The sequence below is a fragment of the Amblyomma americanum genome, chromosome 3 (assembly GCF_052857255.1).
Source record: "Amblyomma americanum isolate KBUSLIRL-KWMA chromosome 3, ASM5285725v1, whole genome shotgun sequence".
NCBI lineage: Eukaryota > Metazoa > Arthropoda > Arachnida > Ixodida > Ixodidae > Amblyomma > Amblyomma americanum.
The window spans coordinates 123,927,322-123,951,593 of NC_135499.1; the positions used below are offsets into that span (position 1 = coordinate 123,927,322).

The 24,272-nt window shown below is 46.0% G+C and overlaps 1 protein-coding gene across 1 annotated transcript in view; it reads right to left on the reverse strand.

Moving 5' to 3' along the window:
* Window positions 1-5,032: 5,032 nt before the first annotated feature.
* LOC144124090 (ATP-binding cassette sub-family A member 7-like) overlaps window positions 5,033-24,272 on the reverse strand; it is a 35,396-nt gene continuing 16,156 nt past the window's right edge. The window contains exons 6-11 of the mRNA XM_077656756.1: window positions 21,885-22,129; window positions 20,805-20,963; window positions 10,263-10,369; window positions 9,295-9,468; window positions 7,737-7,959; window positions 5,033-5,362 (exon numbers count right to left, since the gene is read on the reverse strand). Of these exons, the coding sequence (XP_077512882.1) occupies window positions 5,138-5,362; window positions 7,737-7,959; window positions 9,295-9,468; window positions 10,263-10,369; window positions 20,805-20,963; window positions 21,885-22,129 (1,133 nt within the window). The 3' untranslated portion in view covers window positions 5,033-5,137. The remainder of the gene's footprint in view (window positions 5,363-7,736; window positions 7,960-9,294; window positions 9,469-10,262; window positions 10,370-20,804; window positions 20,964-21,884; window positions 22,130-24,272) is intronic.

A 24,272-nucleotide genomic window follows, 5' to 3' on the forward strand; every position in this document is an offset into this window, starting at 1 on the left:
CTAAACATGAATCTCTGCAGTTAAAGTTGCTGAACGCTCCTCGTCACTATGCTTCAATCTGTCTCTCAAAAGCCTTCACAATATGACGGTACAGCTTTACAAACCAGCTAAACTTATTAATGATACCTCCGCTGACATAAACATGTTACCGCAGAAAGAATGTTATCGTAGCACTCAGAAAAAGCTAACCGTGCATTTTTTTTCTACTGTACCCCTATGGCCACAGTTCAATGGAACACTAAAATCTTCTAGAATGCTAAGCATAAATACTTGATATCTTTTTCCACGTGTGATGAGGACAACGGCCCTCTTTCTTACAATCATGCAGCCGAGTTGCTAAACTCAGCTATTCCTGCAGTATTCGGCAAAGAACTCATGACGACGTACCTGATATCAGTTTCCCCGACCACCCCAACGAGACAGACATTAAATTTGAACTTGACGGCATATTGAGGCTTGTCGATTCACTGAACCCACGTCATCACCTTGCATTCATGGCATCAGTTACAAAATACCAAAAAAGCAACAGATAGCGGAAATGCCATTTAGTTTGAGATATTTCCGCAATTTCTCTCAGCGTGCGCGCCTCTGCGCTGCACTTCAATACCAAAAATTTCGAAAGATGATGATGATGATGGGTTTTTATGGCGCAAGGGCATCTATGGCCAAAGAGCGCCATGACACAAGGTATCTTTCAAATTCTCAAGGTGGGGTCAAAGACCCATTTCCCAAGCTTTTCACCCTAAATAAGCCGAGCACCAGACCAGGGGAAAGCTTGTACCCATTGTATCACCGGTGGGTACCCGGCGGCACTGGGGATCGAACCCCGCACCTCCCGCATGCGAGGCGGATGCTCAACCACTTGGCCACCGCTGCGGTTCAAAAAAAATTTCGAAAGGAGCAAGAAAATACTTTGTGCTGATGTTTAACGCTATCTCTCATGCAATGACACATGCCTGAAGCCTTTGGAGGTGTAGTCTGAGTTAAGCCAACAACTTCATGGATGTATTCAACTTCTAACGCGGCTGCACCATTTCGATGAATACGATACGAAAAACGCCAGTCTTCTGCTCAATATTATTTTTTTACAATACTTCAATGTTTTAATGGCTTACCTATCAGGCTAACTTACCAATCACAGAACAGCGAAGTATAAACTATTGCACGCATGCCCATGTTCTGTGCAATATCAATGCCGTGATGGGAAAATAAATGAAATGAAATTAAGAGAGTCGTGCCTTCATATGAGGAGGCCAGAGTCCAGAGCTTGTAAGAGGCAGGAGCTCAGCACTAGATCTTTTACCCATTTTCCTGGACGAACAAATACCTTAATTCGTGCTTAACTTGAACATCACTGAAGCTTAGGGCAGCGATTTTGGAGCATTAAAATGCTAGAAGCAGGTTCATATTTGTGTGCTTTATTGAAGAACAAATCCGGATGTAATTTTTTCCAGTCGATCCTCTTTCCCGAGGTGAAACCATCGAGCTTGCACAATTTCCGCTTCCTGGCCACTAAAAGTCAGTGGCCGATTCCGTCGTATGAAACCTACTGGACCGTTGACGGCCTAGAAAACCTTGTTTTCCGCGGATTCAGTGTGGAAAATGGTCGCCTGATACATAGAAATAGTGTATCATATTTCCACGAATATTTTGTTGCAAGATAGCACTAATTATTGCCAACGCATACCGTAAACATTCAAGCTTATTGTGAATAAATCAGATGTTCGACTTGCAGTACTACTACGAGTTAATCTTCGTTTCTCTTTGCTGCTCCTTTTTCTATTCCGATATTAAGTACTTCACAGAGGAGAAAAGATGTAAAGAGAGATTTCACTGCTTCAAATAAAAAGTAAAACTTTAACAGCCTTTTCTGGGTTCACATGCGTGCCACGCTGGAATTTCTGCGCTCATGTCAGAAAGGGCAAAATATCGTGCCGAGCGTTTATTATAAGGAGAAAATATTTGATTCTATTATTGTCTCTACTATGTTGAAAAAAGGTATCAAATTATATTTGTTCAGTAATAAAACTCCGTCGGCTACGGTACTGCCCGCGAAGCGCTTTCCCAGCGGCGGCTGTTTGACTTAGCGAGCACACTTTTCACACGTTAATACAGGCTCAGCAGTCGGGTAGATATGTCCACATTTGGGGCCCAGCAAAGGGGGCAGCCAAACTGAAAAAAAGCCCCGTATCAATAACGCTCCTTCTACCAATTCCGCTTTCGCTCACAGGGATTTGTGTAGGATATAATGCTTGCAAAATTTTTAATTTCTTTGTTCTCAGTTGAGTACACTAGGACCCAAAGTACGGTAATCGAAATTAATCCGGACCTTTTCTCAAGGAAGTCCCTCGAACTCAATGTGAAACTTTGGGACGCTGAGCCCTACACATAAATTGCGCACTTACCTCGTGATATTGGTCCGCTGTTTTTTTTTTTGTGTTGTGGCGTCGCTATTCGTCGTCCTGGATCATGCGGATCAATTAGCAGCTGTTGCTCTGCGGCAACCTGTTCGTTACCGCTTTCAGCAACACAACAAACCAACAAACAAAAACAATCTCAAAAGCAGTTTCGAGTTACAGGGCGCAAACGTGGAGGGAAATGAAAACGAACAGGCTTGAAATTAACGTGAGGACCGCGCAGTGAGCGATAAAAAGTAAGATAGCTGTAACGTTATGGGACAGGGAGAGAGCAGAGTAGGTCAGAGAATTAACTCGATCTACGACATTCTAGCAGAAATCAAAAGTCAAAAGCAGGAAACTGTCATTGACAGGGAATGTAATGCGAAGGCGAGTTAAGTGATATTCTATAATAGTAAATGAATGGATTCACCTGCGTGGCACAGAACAAGGTTCATTAAAGGGTGGCGAACAGAGCTTCAACATGACGCACAACATAAACACCAGATTGAAAAGCAGACATCATCATCATATGCCAGAATGCGCCCACTGCAGGGCAAAGGCCTCTCCCATGTCTCTCCAATTGACTTTGTCCTTTGCCAGCTGCGCCCACCCTGTGCCTGCAAACATTTCATCCGGCCACCTAACCTTCTGCCGTCCCCTGCTACGCTTGCCTTACCTTGGAATCCACTCCGTCACCCCTAAGGACCAGCAGTTTTCTTGCCTTCGCATTACATGACCTGCCCAAGTCCATTTCTTCCTCTTGTCGCAGGCATCAAACCACAACTAATCACGCCCGACATAGAGCGCGCGCATGCAGTGCGCTGTTGGCACGGCTACAGATATTATGGGGTGGTTTTTAACATTTCGACCATTGTGGTTTTGGCAATTATTCTTTCTGCTGTTAATTCATTCAAAAATGTGTATTCTTGTTACACTTCCAACAACGCTTTTCATAACGAAAATTCTCTTTATTAAGCTCTTCCGTGCCCTGCAAAATGAGCTTGCTATCGTGCAAAACACTTAGCCATACCCTGAATGCAGATTTTAATTTCTCTATGAGCACTGGCTCAACTTTAAAGTGGCTTCGAAGGAGGCTCTCAATAAAGGTGCGGTATTCATGGCAGGTTAAAGGACGCCAGCTCACAAATATCTTCCAGCTAGAATTCTTTAATGTGCTTTGCAGAAGCTGAGTTATCTGTAGTAAAAAACTAAGTTTCAGCGTCCATCGCGCCTTTCCCTCTCTCTCCCTTTTGCGCGCTCAGAGGTCAGCGCTCCTACGATGGCCCCACTGCGGGAATTCCCTATGGACGGAGCTTCCTGACCCGCCAGGGCGACGCTGATGACTGGCTGCGGCCATGGTAGCTGCGGGACGCCTGAAAAGAGCCTGAGCGACAGCCATCTCTGCACAGATTTACACAGCAGCGTGCTACGCACGAAAGCGAAAGCAGGGAAATTTCGGCGGAAAGGGCTCGCCAACTTTGGCGCCCGATTGTGGGTTCTCTGCTGTGCGTAGAAGTGCGTCAGTTGGCTCAGGTGATCATGACATAAGAATGTAATGTAGTGACTAAGCGAGTTTATGTACTCTCCTCAGAAGGTGATTCAGAGACCCCTGAAGTCGGCTGTGGCATTCTCAACCGCATCGCTAAACGACCGGAACATGACGCCTGGATGAAGCACTACCGTACGCTATGCTTTTACAACAGAGAGAACAAAACTGGCTGGTATATGACTCCGCTATGGGTTGCGGTGTGCTACATAGCCCGAACGTAACCACACCCTTGGCCATAAGACCCATTTGACTCCTTTTAACGGCTTCATCCCTACTCTGGTGCCCAAAAAAAACGCCGCAGAGAGACACGAAATTTCGGAATAGAGCATCCTGCAATGAGTCGCAACGAGCAATGAAAGAGCCTCGCTTATGTGCGTTGTGAGCATTGCAGTACTAAGTTTACATCTCAAGGGTCTCCTCAAAATCAGACCAATAGGAAATTTCGCTTATCAAGCGCACATGCTCAACAATAAAATATACAAATCTAAACTTATAACAAGCCAACGACAACATGACTGAGCAAGCCAGCAGAACTTAAGAGCTGAAAAAAAAATCGAACATTATGAGCCGTTTTGAGCACGACGAAATTTCTAACAGTACAGTTATAAAACTGAGTTTAAAAGTCCTTTCTCTGCACTGCAAAGAGCATTTACAGGAACTATGAGCTAAACTACCACAAAATCAAACTGTGTACAGAGTGTGATCGGTAGTAAACATAGTGCGCTTTGGGCTTCAGAAGGGATTTTGTTTCTCTATGGAAAAATAGTGCCACTCCAACCCAAAGCATTTCATAGTCTCGGCACCTTGATCGCGCAAAACGGCATATAACCGCCACCAGGAGCGATACCTGACAAGGCACGTGAGGAACCGCAATGTATTGCATATGAGCAACGCCCCAGTTCTGTGCTCATGTGCCCCGTCATGTAGATAAGAGCCTATCAAGAGACACCAGTTATGATACATTTAGGCAGAAGCAAGCGGTCTATACTGCAATGAAGATTGTGCTGTTTGCTATCTTGAAGATAGCAACACCACAACACCTCCGTGAAAATGCCACCTTGAAGACGGTGTTTAATGGCTCCTCTTAACATCCCACCGTTTCAGCTATACGGCGGCCCAAGGCGTTGAGTTCAGATGGCAGCGTGCAGTATATAGGATTGCGGCCATCGTTTACAACTCCTCACTGTCCTCATATGCCCAGCGTGGTGGTGGCACCTATCTTCGGCGGCTCCGCCGCAGCGGCAGCGGCTGCCTCGCTGGCCTCCTTGCGCGTCACGCTGAGGAAGATCTGCTCAAGCGAGGTGTCCGTGATGAAGAAGTCCTGCAGCTTGAAGCGCTTCTTGATCTGCGCCATGCCCGCGAACATGTCGCTCCAAAGCATGCGCACTCGGGACATTCTAAACTCCAACAAGCCCTGCGTGCGGAAAAGGACGTTTTGAGCGACATCTTACCTCTGGCTGTCGCTTTTAAGTACCAGCACCGTTCTCCTCAAAAACTCCCCAAAAGCATAGATGTGCGCTAAGGCAAGCTTAAATTCTCTGCTTATTAGGCTCGAAACTCGGGTTGTCATGTGAGTAAAAGGTGTGTGGCTTGCATTGCTATCTATTCCCTATTTTATGCCCTGTAACGTTAACAAAAATGTTTTTTCTTTCTTGCATTTTCTCCTGTAATCCGGCACTCACTGCGCTTAGCTCTCTGCAACTTATGCTCTTATCGCACTTCTCGAAATTTCCAGTATAAAATAAATATCCTTATATAGGCTCCTGCCTACATTTCCTCGAAGCAAGATTAAATGCAGCATAGAGAAAAACATTAATCAGTAATGAGTTGGTAAAATGGATCTTGTTGTTTGTTTTCGATCTAGCTATGGCAGAGTACTTACCTCAAAACCGAAGTCCGTTGTGGCGAGCTGTAACTATTTCAACTATAAAACGCAAGCTGCCCCAGAAAAAATCGCGTTTCATACGTGAAATTTTCAGCCGCGGCCAGGAAAGTTTGCTAAAATTATTTGGTTTTATTATTCGTAGTGTTGAACGACCTAGATATAAGAAGCTTGAATTAAGTCTGCGCAAGCGTTTGTTTTGAATACAATCTGTGAGTGGATTTTATCGCCGTAAAGGCATCTTTCATTTCTGGCGACAATAACTCTTCCTGTTTTTTTTTTCTCGCAAAGAGCTGAGTATATAAAAGCATCAACTTTTTTTAAGCTTTCATTTTTAACGCAAACCAAAGACATTTTACGGAAATGAGAGAGGGTGATAAACAGTATCTGGAATTTGATTGACCGGTGCAAACGAAGCCACAGGGATCCATGAACACTTAAGATCGGCACTCATAGGGTTGCTAGCCTAGCCGCCCAGGAAACCAAGAGTTACGCAGTTTTCTAGGCAAAGTGAGCATCTTAAAAATTCTAAAATCATCAGTCGGCTCCCATATCATGTCCTTTGTTTTTTCCACTTGACGGTTGCGACTGACTATGTTGAAAGTTTTGCAGTTTTTAAACAACAATTATTTCAAAATCTGTGATTTGCTTATGGTATATCACGTTTTCTGTTCGGACACAGGGAAGCCTAAAAATAAACCATAAAGCAAAACCCCATCGCTACCATCAAAGGCAATCGCCCTGTCTGTGTCTTTCTAAACTTCGGATTCTCCTCCCACGTGCCTCCGGCCGGTATATGCGTTGCTACGCTGTTCGCCTTCGCCCTGTGCCATGTGGCTGCATTGGACGCAACTCCTGTTCGCTACCCAGCCGCTGGCTCCAGACCTCCCCTCTCTCGTCGGACACATTCACGACCATGATGGCCACCGATCTCCGCCCCGACCAAACTTCCCAGCTTCGTGACCTTCTACAATCCTTTTCCGACATTTTTGACCTGAACGACACCGCAGAGGGCGAAACTTTCGCCGCAACGCAACGCACTGACACCCCTGATGCCCTGCCCATCCACCGCCGCCCCTACCGTGTCTCCCACGCCGAGCGCAAGGTCATTAACGCCGAGGTTCCAAAAATGCTCTCTGAGGACATCATCGAACCCCCCCGCAGTCCGTGGGCCTCTCCAGTGCTACTTGTGAAGTAAAAGGACGGCTCGTGGTGCTATCGCATTGACTATCGCCACCTTAATGATGTCAATAAAAAGGATGTGTACCCCCTGCCACGTATTGTATTGACGGCGCTCTTACTATCTGCACGGTGCCAAATTTTTCTCAATAAATATGCGATCCGGCTGCTGGCAAGTTGTCGTAGATGAGAAGGACCATAAGAACACCGCCTTTGTGACCCCTGATGGGCTTTATCAGTTCAAAGTGATGCCTTTTGGCTTGTACAACGCGCCAGCTACGTCCGAACGCATGACGGGCCCATTTGCACGGTTTTAAGTGGACCACATGCCGGTGTTATCTCGATGAGGTCGTTGTATTTTGGTCGACATTTTCGTCCCACCTCGCTGACCTTTCCCGGATCCTTTCAGTCCGTCGTCGTGCCGGCCTACAGCTTAACTCTTCGAAGTGCCGTTTCTCGCAACGTCAGATCACCATTTTGGGTCATGTCGTTGACTTCAGGGGGCTCACCCTGATCCCTATAAGATCCGGGCAGTGAAAGACTTTCCCCTTCCACGATCATGATGCCGTGGAACAACTTGCTCAAAGATCCTATCAACACTTGCCCGTCTTACCATTTATGACGCAGGAAACCGGATGGGTTCGTCACAAACTTTAAAAATAATATTTGCCGACGCAATTGCCACGTTGTCCCAACCAGCTCCTGGGGCTTAACTTCCGAGCCTCACCTCGTAGCTGTGCACGAGCTCCGCCTGGCGGAAGACCTTGCGCACTGTCTGCGCCACTTCGCGTTGGTAGTCGAAGTCCTCCTTCCGGTCCGGGTAGGTCTTCACCGTTATGGTGTATCCCTTGCCGAACTTGTCTTTCAAGTGCGCCAGAGAGCCGAGGCATTGGAGTTTGCCTCCTCCCAGGATAGCGATCCGGTTGCACAGAAACTCCACATCCGACATGCTGCACGTGCCACAGGAAAATACGTTGAGATGTAAGAAAATTGCCTAGTTTCGGAGGCTATCTCTTTACAAAACACACACAGGCAGGACGCAACGAAACGAAAAGGATGCTTGTTAAGGAATTTCAAATAGAATGATATATTTTCAGGAGCACGTTGTCAGCAATAGTGGACGTCAGATACTATAAAATGATTCAAATAAGAGCTGCATCTAAATTCACTAATTAACATCTTAATAGCGCAGTAGCATGACCAGTGTCATGAGAAGTTGAAAGCCATGGATCAGGAGATGCCACATCGATTTTCGCAACGAGGAAACAGTAATTTTTAATGGTCTGCTCAACAACAAATCTCTGCGATTTTTTTTCTGCGCATAACGGAAAGCATGCGCATGAGGTTCGCAAGAAGCTCGGAGCAAACGCGTTACCCTCTTATGACGTCTTTAAATGCTTACAACGCCCAATTATAACTGCCTGCGATGTGGTACCACGTCATGCACGTTTTTTTTGTTTTTTCGCTTGGTCCAAAGAAAAGGAAAGTCGTCGCAAGCTGCTTGAACTTTGTCTTCGAAAGTGTCTCAGCGAAAGATAGTGCATAAGATGATGCGCCTGAGCAGTCACTTTAAGGTTCATCAGTGGAGCGTCATCACTGGACATTGCGTTTGCGCCAAGCTCGCTGCACGCCTCGGGCACTCAGTTTTGTTGTTGTGCAGAAAACTGCGCCAGCTTTCCCCGCACTGGAGCACTCTACCGAAGGACTTTTTCTTCTCTTCAAAAAGTAATGTGACAGTCAGTGTTGTTCGTGTCTCCCGAAACCCAACTCCACATTGGCACTATCCACCATGCTGCGCTAATTTAGAAGTTGTTATTTTAATTAGGAAAATTAAAAAAAACTGAAGTCTTCAGCAGCTTATCGTTTTTATGCGGAAAGATCTTTCTAAATCCCTACTTTTGGCAATATTTAAAGACTTCGCTGCAACCACCGTATGCGACTATTCTAGTGTAGTTCACAAAACACCAGGCATGGAATACAAGGGCTAAGCTAAATGAATGGGCAACCTTCCAAAGGCACTAACATGAATCGGAAAGCAACGCCGGCTGCAGTGGTGAAATTTTATCGTACTTGCGGACAGCCATCAGTGAGCAGTGTGTTTCCAATCGCGATGAAGGTTCTCAAGACACTTTACACACTTGCGAGACGCGAAGTGTATTCATGATAGCCCGCACTTTTTTCATCCTCGTGAGCAGAATTAAAAGCGACGACGTGACTAGAATGAGAACACGTCGAGCATCCCCTACACGTCCAAGTAGAGACACCGTACAAGAGCAAGAACTGACCTGTGGGAAGTGAGAATTATAGAAAACTTGGCAACGCGCTGAAGGGCGCTGATGTAGTTGACGATGCGTTTCCGTGACGTGGTTCCGATGCTGGCGTAAGGCTCGTCCAGCAGAACCACCTTCGGCATTCCAATCATTGCGATGCACAAAGACAGCTTGCGCTTGTTCCCAGCGCTGCGGCAGAGCAAATCGCAACACTTCAATCCCTCGAGCACAGTACAGTGTCCGAAGTAAAACAAGACTTTCAATATGCGCCTTGTCCTAGAAGTGGTGGCCTCTGATTGCCTTTTCGTACTTCGGCGGATGTCTTTTTGTTTTTAGTATGGAGCTTGTACTAAGCGTAATAAAAAAGTGGGAGGAGAGTGGGGAATGCGCGGGTTTAGGAATTACTGAGCGTATGTGCGCAGAATGCCCAACATTCTGGGACAAAAATTTTGAAAAAATTCAGAGTTGTAAGACACTGTTATGAAAATATTTAAGGTAATGCTCATTCTTCTGATATGTAGCAAAATATTTAAGTATTTTCATGGATCGCATCGAACAGTTAAGACTGCCATAGAAAATCAATGCTCAACGGTTTTGACGATAGCGAAAACGTTAATAGAAAAAACTACAAGACTGCCATCGGGTGAACTACAGATAAGCTGTTTTCCGCTAAAAAAATGTTTTATGAGCCTCTGCTCTTACTCATCACGTTTGGAGATTTCGTGGGGTCTGCTACCACCCTGAGGTCACAGCGCGATCTGTGGCAGCAACTAGAAAACAGCACATCTCGCATTGAGACTTGTAGTGCCATCTACATTAGCATTGTAGAAACAACCACCTGCCGAGTGCCAATAATGACGTCACGCTCCAATATAGTGGATATAGGTGGAACTATGCGAGTATGATGTCAGGGGACAAAATGGCGGCATAGCTTCGGTTTCTCTAACCCATGGTGGCGGCCATTAAAATTGGTTGTGCCATACCTTTCCCCTTCACCCAGTTCCCTCCAAGAATATCCTATAACGAGTAGGAAAACTGTCCCGTCAAGGGGACCACCGCATATGTATACATTCGTTCCTCTCAATATACTCTGCAAACAAGAGGCACCCATCCGGGGACAGTTGTGTACCGAATTTGGTAGGCAAATAAAACCCCATTGGTTGTGGTATAGAAATAAAACCGCAAATAGATAATAGGTAAACACTGTATACATGCAATCACTAATTGAAGCGTTACCATATCGCAGCGCAAGCCGAATTCTAGGCCCACCTTGATTCCCCAAACGAAGCAAATTCTGCTTGGTAAGTATCTTGATGGCGTGTGACTCTACAACGGGTAGATGTGCATCTTAATTTCTCTGATAGATGGCGCTCGGCGTCGATGGCTCCACTAGGTGGAAAACTTATGTTACTTTTCCGAACCGCTCAGGGTTTTCTTCACTGGCCTTTTTTTGTCCAGAATTGTTGGGTATGGACGTGAAAAGCAGTTCGTGGAGCAATGGCGGTAATAAAGGGTAAGAGACGCAAAGAAAATTCTGTGCCAGTCAATTTCTCTGCGGTTGAAGAATTAGTCGACTTTGCCTTTCATAGAAGAATGAATTCGTCAAAAAGTGTGCTTAAGTAAAAACTTTTGAAAATTGTAAAAAAGGCGGTAACCATAACGGGGTCGCCACCACCTCGCCCCCTTCCTCCCCCCCCAAAAAAAACGCTCTTACTCTCCAGCCCATCCATAGTAATATAAAGAGACAACATGAGCGAAAGCAAGGTAGGTAATAGCGCAAGAAAAGACAAAGAATAAGGCACCACAACGATCATCGGTCAGTTTGACTGATAGGGAGTTTTATTTCCTAGAAACTTCACTAGAGTATCGGTGACACCTTCCTCTGCCACCTCACCCGTGGCACCTTCGAGGTTGCTTTTGACTCATGCCGGTTGGTGATGTTTTGCTGACGGTTGGTGCTGTGTGCGGATTTTGTGTTTTTTGTTGTATTCTGTGCACACTTCATTTTAATACCTGTACGTGCAGGAATCAACCTTCAGCTATGAGTTAGCTGATCCTTGTGGTACCTTGTCCTTCGTCTATTCTTCCGCTATTACCCACCATGCATTTCAACCAACTCGTTCAACTTTCTGCTCTAATTATGAGTGAAAGCGACAAGTGTCCGTCCGCTACTTTATCTCTTCTCACCAAACGTTTGCAAAATCAATCAAATATCGAAGGCAGGATTAAAAAAATGCCATATTTAAAAAAACCTTTTCCGTCAAATATTTTCAAGCTACTTTGCCCATGAAGGTGCAAAATCTTGAAGGGCTTTACTGCCCATAGGAAAGACATCGCTTCTGTTGGCTCCATAGCGAAATTCTATTTCTGTGCCCCGACGTTGCGTATCTAATGACGTACTTTGATTTGGGTTTATATCAGAAAAAATACATAACATGCGCAGATTAAGTAGTAAACTATATGCACATACATACAATGTCTTGGAGAGCAAGCCTGTGTGTTAGACAGAAAAGCCACAATAGTTTCAAAACAGTCGACTGAGACGAGCACTAGGACATACGCAATAGCAAATGTTCGGCAGTTTGCCGTTAATTGACGAAGTGATGTCAGCTCGACAGACATGTGATGTCAGCTTGAACGGAGAAAATAGCGTTGAGACAGCACACAGAAAAGCCGAGGACAGGAAGGGCGCTACTCCTGCCCTCGGCTTTGCTTTTTCTCATTTCTGGCTGGCTGATTGATATCTTTTTTAAATAATTGTCAAGTGAAACGAAATGAACCGTCAGAAAATGCAGCTTCAGGTTCTAGCTGACCTGGGAAACAGCGAAGACGTACACTGCGGGCATGCTGGCATGGGTTGGACAATAGATGATTATATCATGCAAGTAAGGAGATGACAAAGGAGCCTGGTTACGTGAGGGTACAAATCACAACCTTGGCTCTTCGCCACTACTCCGGCAACGTTTTGCGCCAGCCATAGATCAGCTAATGATGCCGGGCTAATGGGAACCTTTATTAGCGGTTTCGCCGTTGAGAGTGGTGAAACCTATGTTATTTTGCTTAAGAGAGTCAATGTTGAGGCCCCACTATATTATTTCGAAATGCCCAACTTTCGGGTCTCCTCACCACGAAATGGCCCAATCAGTCTGTTTGGCATAGATATCATATTTGAGGCAGAAATTTAACTTCATTTTTATACTAATATGCACGGAGTTTTTTAAGGAACAGCTGAATATGTTTTATATTTCGACTAGTTTTAAGGGGCCGAATATGTGAAACTTGTTGGTAAAGCATGCAAAATCAATTTGTGCTAGCATTTTAAATGGCTTGGTGATCGCCGAATAAAGCGGCGTTTGCGTTTAGACTTCTCTGTTACACAGCGACAGTCACATGCTACATTGATGACGTCACGTACGGGGGTGCTACGTGTCCTGCAAAGTAATGGTTGCTTCAAGGAAGAAAACCATCATCACCGAAGGTTAAACCCACGTAGCATTGTTTGTCGGCATCCGTCGACGCACGTAAACATGTAGGCGAACGCTGCGGACATGTGTGAATTTCGGCAACGATGAGGTCATCACGAATTTCCGCGGACTTCTTCAGCGCAATATGGAGAAGCCTGAAGAGCGTCGCGGCTTTGATAGGCGTCAATATTTTAAATATTAGAGAAAAACTACCTGGCAAGCTTTATGTAAAAGCTCCACACATTCGAATTCTTGAATGACATTGAATTCCGAAAAACCGTTTACGCTTCGCTTTAAGAGAAAAAATAGTGTCTCCCAGCCAAAAAAACGATTTTCACCACCTTGAAGGGACGCGCTAACATTGAGGCACCCCACAAGCTAAGACCTCAGAGCGTACCATAGAATTGCGAGAGAGTAGAGTCGCGTGTCTATGGTAGCAGGCCAAGACGCAAAACAAATGCAGTTTCACGTTAGAATGTACCTGTAAGTGGACACGAGATGGTCTCTGATCTCATCCAGATGAAATATGTCCATGAGCGTGTCAAGGTACTGCACGGTAAGCGGAATTCCGCGAAGTCTCGTGTAGAGCAAAATGGTCTCCACGCCCGTGAGCATGTCCAGGAGACCTTCTCGCTGCGGGCAATATCCCAAGTATCTTCGGAACTGCGAAGCGCAGGGCGGCAAACGCAGTCTTTTGTCAGAGCCCTGTAAGCTGCGCAGGGAGGAACTTTATTATCTCCTAATTTATGTCGAAGAAAGAGACATCTGCTGGTTGAAAAAAGTTTGCTTTAGAGGTGCGGTCTTGTGTCGATAACTCCCATTTCTCTCAATCTTCACGCGCAGCTGCCGCGGTATTTCAACCATAGGCGACACACTGAACACGCAGTAATGTACGGAGGCGGTTATGGGTTTCGCTTCGGCAGCTCGCTCATCAATACGCCGCCTCTGATCTTATAGCTGCGTCTTTTCTTGGCGAATCCTCACTGCAAACATTTTAAAATCCATTAAAGCCTTATTCACGTGACGACGCAAGAAAAAATGTTAGCTCAGAATAATGTCATTATTCTGAAACCAAACTAAATTCTACGCTCCACAGGGAGCTACGCAGCTAGTTGCAATTCATTGGGCTCTGCAGCGCAATTCGTTGTCTTATTCGCTGTCTCCTCACGTGTCATCCAAGTTCAATAAATTTCGAAGAATTGCTCATCAATCGCGCGCATAGCTGCTCCCATGACACCATATCAGATTATTTGCTCTTATGGTACAAAATTTAACAAAATGTCACACATGACCGTTTGTGTGCAAATAGTCGAGAACGGGAGAAGGACGATTCCGCACATGCCAATGAAAACGGCGCAGCCAAATGCCACGGGCAACGGCCGGCACAGCCACTCTTTAATATGATGATTTCGATAAGGAGCTCATTTTTGGGGGAAGAGGAGAGAGGCGATCGGCGCACGCCGCAGAGGTAGCACATTAATCAAGCCGTCGACGTACAGCCGAAAACAAAGGACGAAATTTGCGGAAGTGGGCGGCGCCGCCAAGAAAGGAAGTAGTCGCCGCAGCTAGCATCAAGCTGCATCTCCCTCCACCTTAGTTTTCGGAAGGGCTGGTGTATATCGAAACGTCTGTCCGAGTGCGCCGCTTCGCCAAGATCGCGGGGAGACTAGAACAAGGGCCTTGAATTCAGACGCGCTAGCGGGATCCGGAGCGTGCTTCCGAACAATCGTTTACTGCTGTCTCGCCGCGGGTCGTTGCGCCGCCGCGAGACCTGCCTTCGTGCTGCCGCATTCCTCCTCGCGCTCTCTTCGCTATCGCAGTCTTTTTCAACCTCTTTAATAAGAAATATCGCTGCCTGCAATGGCTGCGCTCTTCGCTCGCTCTCTTTTATTCTCCGATGCACTCGTTCGCTCGGTTACGCCGGAGCCCGCCTCTCAACGCAGGAACGGCCGCCGAAGAGCTGTGCTCTAAAATTTGTCACTGAAAGTTAATACACGAGCCCGAGGTGAGAGGCTTCACTCCGCGCTCACAACCTTGAAACCTTGAACAGGGCCTGTTTTCAGGTCTGGCAGCGTGACATCGTAGCATACAGCGTACCGCGACACATTCATGTTATCATTTTCCTATATTTCCTTCTTCGAATGCTGAGTACAGGAAAACACATTTTTGACGGTCTGCCAGGCACTCTAACAGATCGCGTCGAGCGCTCCTGTTGCAGGAGGCCATGAATATAATGAATTAACATCGGCATTAAGAATTCTTTGAGCCGGTGGCAAAACGTCTACCGAACTAGGCATTCGCAGCAGTGGTCCTTTTCTCACTGGTCATGGCCCAGGTTGCTTAGATGCTCTTCTGAACGCTATAGTTGCAACACAATACCAGAATGCATGGAAACTATTTGTATTATTTGCAGCAAATACGTGATGAAAAGGCTATGCGCGAAAGAACTCTTAGGTCATCCTCTATTCCGAGAGATGGTGTGCAACACGCAGCAAAACAAAAGCGCATGTCCTCATTGTTCCAATCACACTGGTTTGAATGCTAAACGGATCTAAACAGTGCTGAATATTCGTTAATGAGGAATAGTTTTACGAGGGACACAAAAACTCAGTTTTACAAGCGCCATGTCGCCTGGTTCGCGTTTGAACGTGCCAGCTTCAGTTCACAAAGAGCTCGATCAGAAAGGAATGCACTGCATTTTATTAAAGGTACCGCCATTGCGGGGTACACAGCCGCATGCCGATTACGAACAATCTGAACTGTCTTTGCTCAAGAACACTTTGAAGAATAACTGATATGGCTTGCCATGTGTACAATATACATCGCAATATGTGCCGATGGCGACGTCAGTACTCTCCTGTCTGTGCAACGTTCGTGATGCATGTTTACGAAGGAAGATGTTGTAATAGCAGCCCAAGTTTGACTTCTTACACTCAGGATGACATTCAGAGCGTTTACTCGCGTAAAATAGTCTTAGAGATATCAGTATCAACAATGAATGCGGTGACTTCTAGACAACGCTAGAAATCGTCAGAAAAACACAAACGACAGTCTCGTTCATTTTTGTTCTTCTACGCTGTCTAGACTCTTCGTCATGTTATCGAACTCATATTGATACGCATAACAAACTAGCCTTGTTTAAAATACTTTAAAGTAAGTGTTTAAAGTACTGACAGGTATGATTAAAAACTATGTGTTCTTCTTGGCCTCTATCCTCTCAACTAAAGTATAAAGCTGTGTGCACTATTTGGCTGCACAAGGGACACGACAGAAAGACACCGCTGGAGAGATGCGTTCGCTGACCTCTGCCCCGTCGTGGACAACAGAGAATCCGCCACAGAATGCATCTCCATCGTGTGGAAGGATCTGCCCCGTGAGTATCTTAAACGCGGTCGTCTTCCCGGCTCCGTTCACGCCCAGGAGGCCGAAGCACTCTCCCGAACGAAGCGTGAAGCTCAAGCCCTGCGTCGGTGAAGACATCCTCAAATCACGTCATGCAGTTCCGGCTGATATATGCCGTCGTACCGCGCCCTAAAGAGAATGCATAAGAAGCTGCAAACATGCAAAAAAAATGAACGCTATTTCACAGTGGAATGGTTACAAAATAGGTGTGCAGTAGCATCAGTGGGGTACTTGAGGTAAATTTTTTTTTCACAACGCGTTCATTTTGAAGGGGCATAAAGCTTACAGAGCCCTCAAAGATCACAAACATGTCCGCGTACATGAGTGCGAGTACAGGCCAGATCACACTTAACGTGGCAGCTCGTCATGCAGTGTTTGCCGATTTATTGATCATTGATCGCGTGGGAGCCGTGTTCGCTATACGTAGTAAATGATTTCCCTGCATTAATAACTACGCTGCGATTTTTAGAAATGGTTCCGGGAATCTAATATTTTTGGCGCTAAAAACTCATTGCCATTTGAATGTAGGCCCTCGCTACGTCCACGAAATTCAAGAAGTGCATGATGCAAAAGGCCTTCTTTAGCCTTTTCTCTTCGACCTTCGAAGAGCTGGCCAAGAACACGCCGCCCCCTGTTGGTACTGCAGGGTGGACCGTGGTCGCTCAGAGATTTACGCGCTTGGCTACTAAGCCGGAGTGCCCGGGTTCGAACCCGACTGCGGCGACCGCATTTCAACAGAGGCGAAACGCAAAAGGCCCTCTTGTGCTGTGCGATGTCAGTGCACATAAAAGATGCCTAAGTGGTTGGAATTAATCGGGAGCCGTGCACTACGGCACATATTTCTCCCTTCTTTCACTCCCATCTTCCCTCACGGCGCAGTTGAGGTGTGCACCGAAAGTGAGGAAGTTACAGCGCCATTTCATTTCATCAAAAACTACAAATTTACTAGGAAAGCTTATCGACCACTTTTGGATTGTGAAACAAACCTCTCCTGCAACCTTTAGGCAAGATCCGAATATAGATTGCAAACATACAAGCGTAGTTTTTCTAGAACACGTTATTATTTGTTTGAAATCAGCACAGTTTCTTTGAAGTACTTTTTCAGTTAACACCACTCTCACAATGGTTTCGCTACGCTATGGCTAAATGTCATCCATATCATTAATATCAGCTGCACAGCCTGCGATCTGAGGCCTTCAATCTTGCTAACTACACAAATTTCTCATAGAGCTCACTTCAATGTCTTCTTCTACTGGTTTATCAGACAGGACATGCTCGTGCTTTCATCTACAGTTAACATCACACCACGACGCTCGGCGCTCGGGCGGCTTTTACTATTCTTTCATGTCCAGAAAGTCGTCAAAAGAGCCAGTGTACGAAAGAGAAGCAGGTTTCCTGGCAGATGATTGCTCGTAAGTGCTTGATGTTTCGTGCATTACTTCCCTTGCCGATCTATTAGTCCTGGCTGAAAAATGAAAATTGTTTTTTTGAGGACAGGAAATGACGCAGTATCTATCACATATCGGCTGACACCTGAACCGCGCCGCAAGGGAAGTGATAAAGGAGGGAGTGAAAGAAGACAGGCTGAAAGAGGTGCCGTAATGGAGGTCTCCCGATAATTTGAGCCGCCTCGGAATCTTTAACGTCCTCTGACATCACACAGTACACGGGCACCTTTAGCGTTTAGCTTTCATAGAAACGCGGCCGCCGCGTTCGCGTTCGAACCTGGGTATTCAGGCTCAGTAGACGAGCGCCTTAACCACTGAGCCACCATGGCCGGGTAGACCTGGCTACAATTTTAATTTTTTTAGACAGTTTTATGTATGTAGCTGAAATTTAGACGAAAATCGACCCAATAAGCGCAATATATGCAGAAGGAAGTCTCGTAATGTTAACAAGCAAAAATATAGGAATTCAATGATCGGGCCGAAACACGAACACTTCTGAACTTTATATGTTCTGGTTTCACGAGGCGTCGAACGAGGAGACCGCGCATCATTTGGCCCGCATACAAACGGCTGCAATGATACTGGCGCTTAACCATCATGTCAGCCAGAACATGACTGTATCGAGCCCTTTGTGCATGTCTTAGCGTTGGCGATTATTTGCTACGTTTCTGAAAGTGGTAAGTCTCGTAACATGCAAGACAATATTTTACTTCTCCTTACGAGATCCCCTCGCCGGTGAGAAGTCTGTGCAGACAGCGATGCGCTAACCGGAACCGTTCGGCTTGGAGCTGGAGCCTACTACTCAGTAACGGAGCGGCTGAGTGCGCAGATCAATCAGTAAAACTCAACCGTCCTTAATTCCTAAGATACCGTTGTCTCACCGCGTTCCTGATTGCAGCACACTATTTTTTTCCTTCTGACCTACTATAACTGGTATTGAAGTGTCAGGTACTTATGAAATGCTCGTCAGAAACAACGATCTTTTCCTGTGACCTACTGGAACTGGCACTGAATGTACAGCTAGTAATAACATGCATGTTACTTCGGAAACACTTAGGTTCGCCTTAAAAGTAGTACTCGATAGCGTTAAGGTCGGGGTACATGGAGTGGTTTTACGGCTGGAGGTCGGCAAAATGTGCCTGACGGTGCGCACTCGAGGCCCGGCTTCAACGCTGATCTGGACCCGCCAGATATTTGATGCGCGGCTTCAGCTGGAGCCGGAAGCGGCGGCTGACGCGGTCAGTAGTAGTCACGGAGTCTTCCTCCGTGGTAGCAGTGCAGGAAGCCCGCTCTCCCGCTCTTACTGCATGCCCCTACCATCGCCAACATGGCTGTCATGGCCTATGACCTATGCAGTGGTTTTGGCGCGGAAATGTAATTATCGTGGAAGTAAACGCTTCATCAAAAATGAAATCTCTCTTTTGAGAAAACACAACCTAATCTTGGATCGAAACGCCTTTGTTTTCTCCCTGAAGCGAAAGTTGTCAAGAAAGACGCACCTCTGGTACGCGCGGCTGAGCGGGAATCCCAATTATGGTACGCGACTTCATGTATTCAAGAAGGCAAATCCTTATAAGCCGACGCGGTGGCTCAGTGGTTACGGCGCTCGGCTGCTGATCCTGAAGAAGCATGTACAATTCCGGCCGTGGCGGTCGAATTTTGATGGAGGTGAAATTCTAGACGCCAGTGTACTTTGTGATGTCAGTGCACGTTAAAGAATCACAGGTGGTAGAAATTTCCGGAGCCCTTCACTACGGCGTGCCTCATAGCCTGAGTCGCTTTGGGACGGTAATCTCCCCTAAACCCAACCGAACAGAACTAAATCCTTATAAAAATCTTATAAAAACCCTTATTCGCGGTAAATTACTACAGCGGTGTAGCAATGAATAATGTCTTGATTTTAACAGAAGGGTGAGTTGGAAGACTTCCTCGCTTAGTCGTGTTTGACACTTGATCACATGTGCTTTCGCGTCGGGGGATATGCGGCGGCCCGCCGCCGCTTCTTGCCTTCATGTATTTCCAGCCGGGCATCGCGCCACTGCAAGTTTTCTGCCGAACGAACTTCAACAACAAAAACGTCGCAGATACCGTCACTTTTAAAGGACACCCATGGTCGCTTGGCGGTATCATGGCGCACCCTTTCGCATATATTGGCACGGTTGTCGCAATTTTATACAGTTCTAGTACACATCATCGTCCATATTATTGGTGAGGCTCATTACTAAATGAAATGTGTTTTTCCAATATAATTTTACTGTGTGGTGTGAAGTGATCGTACAAAGCCTCTATTTATCCCTCTGAACTATTATGTTCCTCGGTGGCGTTAGGTAGTATGTCCAGCTCCCGACCCAAAGACAGGGGTTCGATATCGCTTGACCAACTTTGTTCGTTCCACAAAAACTGCTTTTCTTCATCCCATACCTCTCGTCCAATCAATATTTTACAGTCACTCCGTCACGAGGTTGGCCGCCCAAAGGGATCTTACGGGATATTGCGTTAATACGAGTTCCCTGTGGCTTAATGGGACGGGCACTGACTAGGAAACTATTGCCATGAATACTGAGTTTGGCAATTGTTATTGTGTCGAAATTCTTGTCATCGTTTCACTTTCACCATAGAAAGACCTCGCATAACAATATCTAACCTGCGCTCAAGCGTTGCGGCACCTTAAGTACATGAAGCAAATCAAGTACTCCTAAGCCGTCTCCCTTATCAGGTTACATATCATTACATCCCAGTAGCCATGGTGCTGTCCGAATATTCCCAACACTTCAAACAAGGTGCAATTATTATTGAATAGCTAGGAGCCATTTGTTTGCATTCACCTATGCTACACATTTTGATTACGCCTACTTCTTTAGCCACTGCCCTGAATATTGATTCTGTCGACCCTGATGTCGGAAATAAATAAAGGAGTGATCACATCTGTGCTGGGGACTAAAGAACGGTAGCACTTCAATTTACTAGCGCATTTGTGAATAAGGAATTGGTCAAAATAGCTATCAGATGAAAATCTCCGCCATTAAGATTGAAGCTTTTCACCTCTACATGCGTGCTGTTGCATTGATGCACAGATGGATGCCTGACAATGTCGTAGAAAATCATGCTGAGCAGAACTGTGCAATCGCTAAGCGCGATGAAGAAAATGGCCGTTCATTATAAACCAAAGTACGAACTGTTTCGTTCGGACAAATTCGCCATCTGGGCTTACCTGTAGAACCAAGTTGGTTTCGGTGTAGCCGTAGGCCTTTTTCAGGCGACACACAATCATGGCCGGCTTCATATTCTCGGGCGCCGGCTGCTGCTGGTAGACCATGCCTGCCACTAACTTGTCCTCTTTAACTACGTCCGTGTCCTCGTGCTTGGCTGCCTGAAGAAGAGAAAAAACTTTGACCTCAGCAACTTCGAATGGCGACTCACTGCGAAGACCAACGCTACTAGTAACGTTGGCGAAGACTGACTGACACACAACACCAAAAAAGAACTTGAACATAAATCCAGCGGTAACATACACACACCTAATTGCATTGAGCTGTGGAAAAGGTTTATCCTATGACATATCTGCGTTAACTGTTGAGATAAAGCTGATACGAGGAGCAGGTGACATATCGTCTCACTTTGTGACGCGCGTTCGTGGGCACGGCTAGCGCTTTTTGTCTGCCGCGTCGTTTCGGTTACGCCACTATGCGGCCCCAAGATTTCTTGCACTTCAGCGGCGACAGGAATAGAAGTCTCTACATTATAAAAACTGATATGAATGTTACGCTGTGCTTATAGCATCTCAGTACGTAAAAAGCCTAACAGTTACAGTTCAGAAGCTAACTAAATTTTAAATGCTACTTAACGAGCCTGTTAATTAATAGACTGCTGTATTCTGATGCACTACGCTGAGATCGCTACGCCAAACTCATAAAGCCTGTTTTCAAATCTAGCTGGCAGTCTTAAGTGGGAGATCCTGTAGAATCAATACTGATGCAGTGATGAGCGCTCGGATGAAACTGTTGCCATGCTCGTTCTTCTGTCCAAAAGGACTACATGTTAAACACTTGTCGTTTACACTTTACCACTTGTCACTGTAAGCCTACATGCCGTTCGTACCTAAGCGAATTTTGGTATAAAATCATATTTGCTACAATGTGGAGAAAACCACGAAAGATGATATTATTCGGAAGGGGCCGGTCGTTTGCAGATGCTATGATGATTCAAAATTAAAGGTCATTCTTTAAGTAAAACTGACTAGGTCCGTTCAACCCTGTTTGAAATGCCCCGCGTTGGGAGGACGTGAACCTACTTTGCTGGCCTTTCCCACTCTGAGCCCTTGAACCACTGGTTGGGGTTCAAACTGGAACTGTTCTTCTGGTAGTGGCTCTGTCAAATGTCGGTAAAGTTGGCGCAGCCAGTAGCGCTCCCCAACGAGAATCAGAAGGAAGAGCAGCGGGCCCTCCACAACCAGCGTGACCACCTCGAAGAAGACAGAGTAGGGGTGCACATCCAGCGGGCCGATCGCGTATTTCGACGGATCGGGTTCTGTTTGGTCTGCGCAGAAGCCAAAAGCGCCTTTGAGCATGTCTCCACTCTATCAATATAAAGGCCATTCGCGGACATCCGCATAACACTCGCATCAACATTTTCCAACTTTCAAGTTTATGTCGTCAACGCAAATTTTTTAACACCTGACATGGTTTATGGATCATAGAGGTTTAAAGTCCCAAAGCGACTCGGGCTATGAGGGAGGCCGTAGTGAAGGTCTGCGGAAATTTCGACCATCTGGTGTTCTTTAACGTGTACTGACATCCCACAATACACGGGCCTTTAGAATTTCGCCTTCATCGAAATTCGAACGCCATGACCGGGATCGAACCCGCGTGTTTCGGGTCAGCAGCCGAGCGCCATAAACACTAAGCCACCGCGGCGGTCTGTTTAATCCCTTACAAATTCTAAATGCGATGTAGGTGCGCCAGCGCATGTGTGGACCTTTCGCATAGGCCACTTGTGACGGTTTTACAGGCAATGCAAGCGGCAGCTAACGCGACGCGGTTTCAGCCTTTCCGCTTGGCTGTGGATGCCACCAAAGCACCAGGTTTCACCAGGATGCATAACGGCTTCTTCGCTGGCGACCCACCAAGTGCTTCAGCATCAAAAGAATGGGTGATTTCCCTCTCTCCGCTTAACCAGACGCAACACGTCGCTTGTTACTCTCCCTCCGTCTTTCCTCCCCCACTTGCATTTCCCCCTCCTCTGGAGCAGAGAGGGGATTTCCCTCTGTCCACTTTTCCACCCTCCTACGACGGCAGGTGGATGCTGCCAGGTGAAGTCTTCAGCAGGAAACGACGGCAGTTTCGCTAGTGACAGCCTAGTGCTAGCACGCTGCACCGGCTCACCGTGGCAGGTGGCAGATAGAGGCTTCATCCGTAGTCTGGACGGCCTTTTTGCTAGCGAGGCATCGAGTGCTAGAGCACTGGTTAGCAATGGCATCGGCTGGGAAAATGAATAAACCTTGTACGACGCCCGTGTCGTTTCTGTGCTAGCCACATTTCTTGCCATTCAAACGGATCCCTTTGCTATAGCTGTATCAGTGTCACTAGCTCCACTTGTTTACTTTTCGCTATATTGGATCACCTATATGGTAGAGTAGTTTACATCACGCTGCGATGGAAAGGTATGACTGACAAATGCTCCTAAGAGAAAACAAAATTGTCCACTCTCCGTGCTATATAGCTACTGATGGGGCACCTCTCCCCCTTATTGCGAAAGCGGAGAGGGCGCGAAGGCTGGTGAATGAACGAGCGGAACAAAGGGTAACAGGAAAGGGCTTGATTTATTGAAGACTACTGATCCGCTTAATTTTGAAACCAAGGCATTGCCCCATTTCTCTGCCTCTGAGTGCACTGCGTTTTCTAATACAATGCTCCTATGATTCCAAGGAAACATACCTGATCCTTTGGTTGTCGCTTGTTTTCGGCGAGTTGAGACTACGTAACGCTATTTTGTACGGATATATAGTGGGTTTTCACCCCGATTCTTGCGGTTTACTTCTCAGAGAACTAAGATGACATACTATTCGTGCTTAGGCATCGGTTCATCAGGAAGTTTGTTTATTAGGAGCGTAGGTGTTGCCAGCCTAATAGATACTTTTTTGACGAGGTTTCGATATCGTAGATTATGAAATTTACTCGTAACAGCCCCAAACAGTTATTTTCTAAACCACCTTAGCTAAGTTGCCAGGTTACCAAGTGCCAGTGTGTCGTTTCCATTTGCTTAAATACTTAAACATTATACACGTCTACGAATATAATTTATTCTGAGCTCGCAACCTCACTGTATTTGTGAAAAAAAAAATTCTTCGAAGGCTGTAACTCCTAAACGCTAGAAACGTTTCGCTACCAACTGTTTCGCGTGTTTCGTTGCTGTTTCTTACTTTTGTTTTGTAGTCTAACCTCTAATTTCTCTATATTGCTCAGGACATTAAGATAATATCTAGTAAGTAACAGGACACGCTAATAGACCTATTAGATGGACAATAGCTAGCCGAATTAATTTCGTACCAAAACTGAACAGATCTCTCCAGATTGTTTTGGAAGCGTTCAGGATCACATGCATTGCCTGACGTGAATGAATTTTCATGTTCTGAGCACGGAATTCTTATCGTTTCTTACCCGGAGCGGAAGGCACTTTCTTT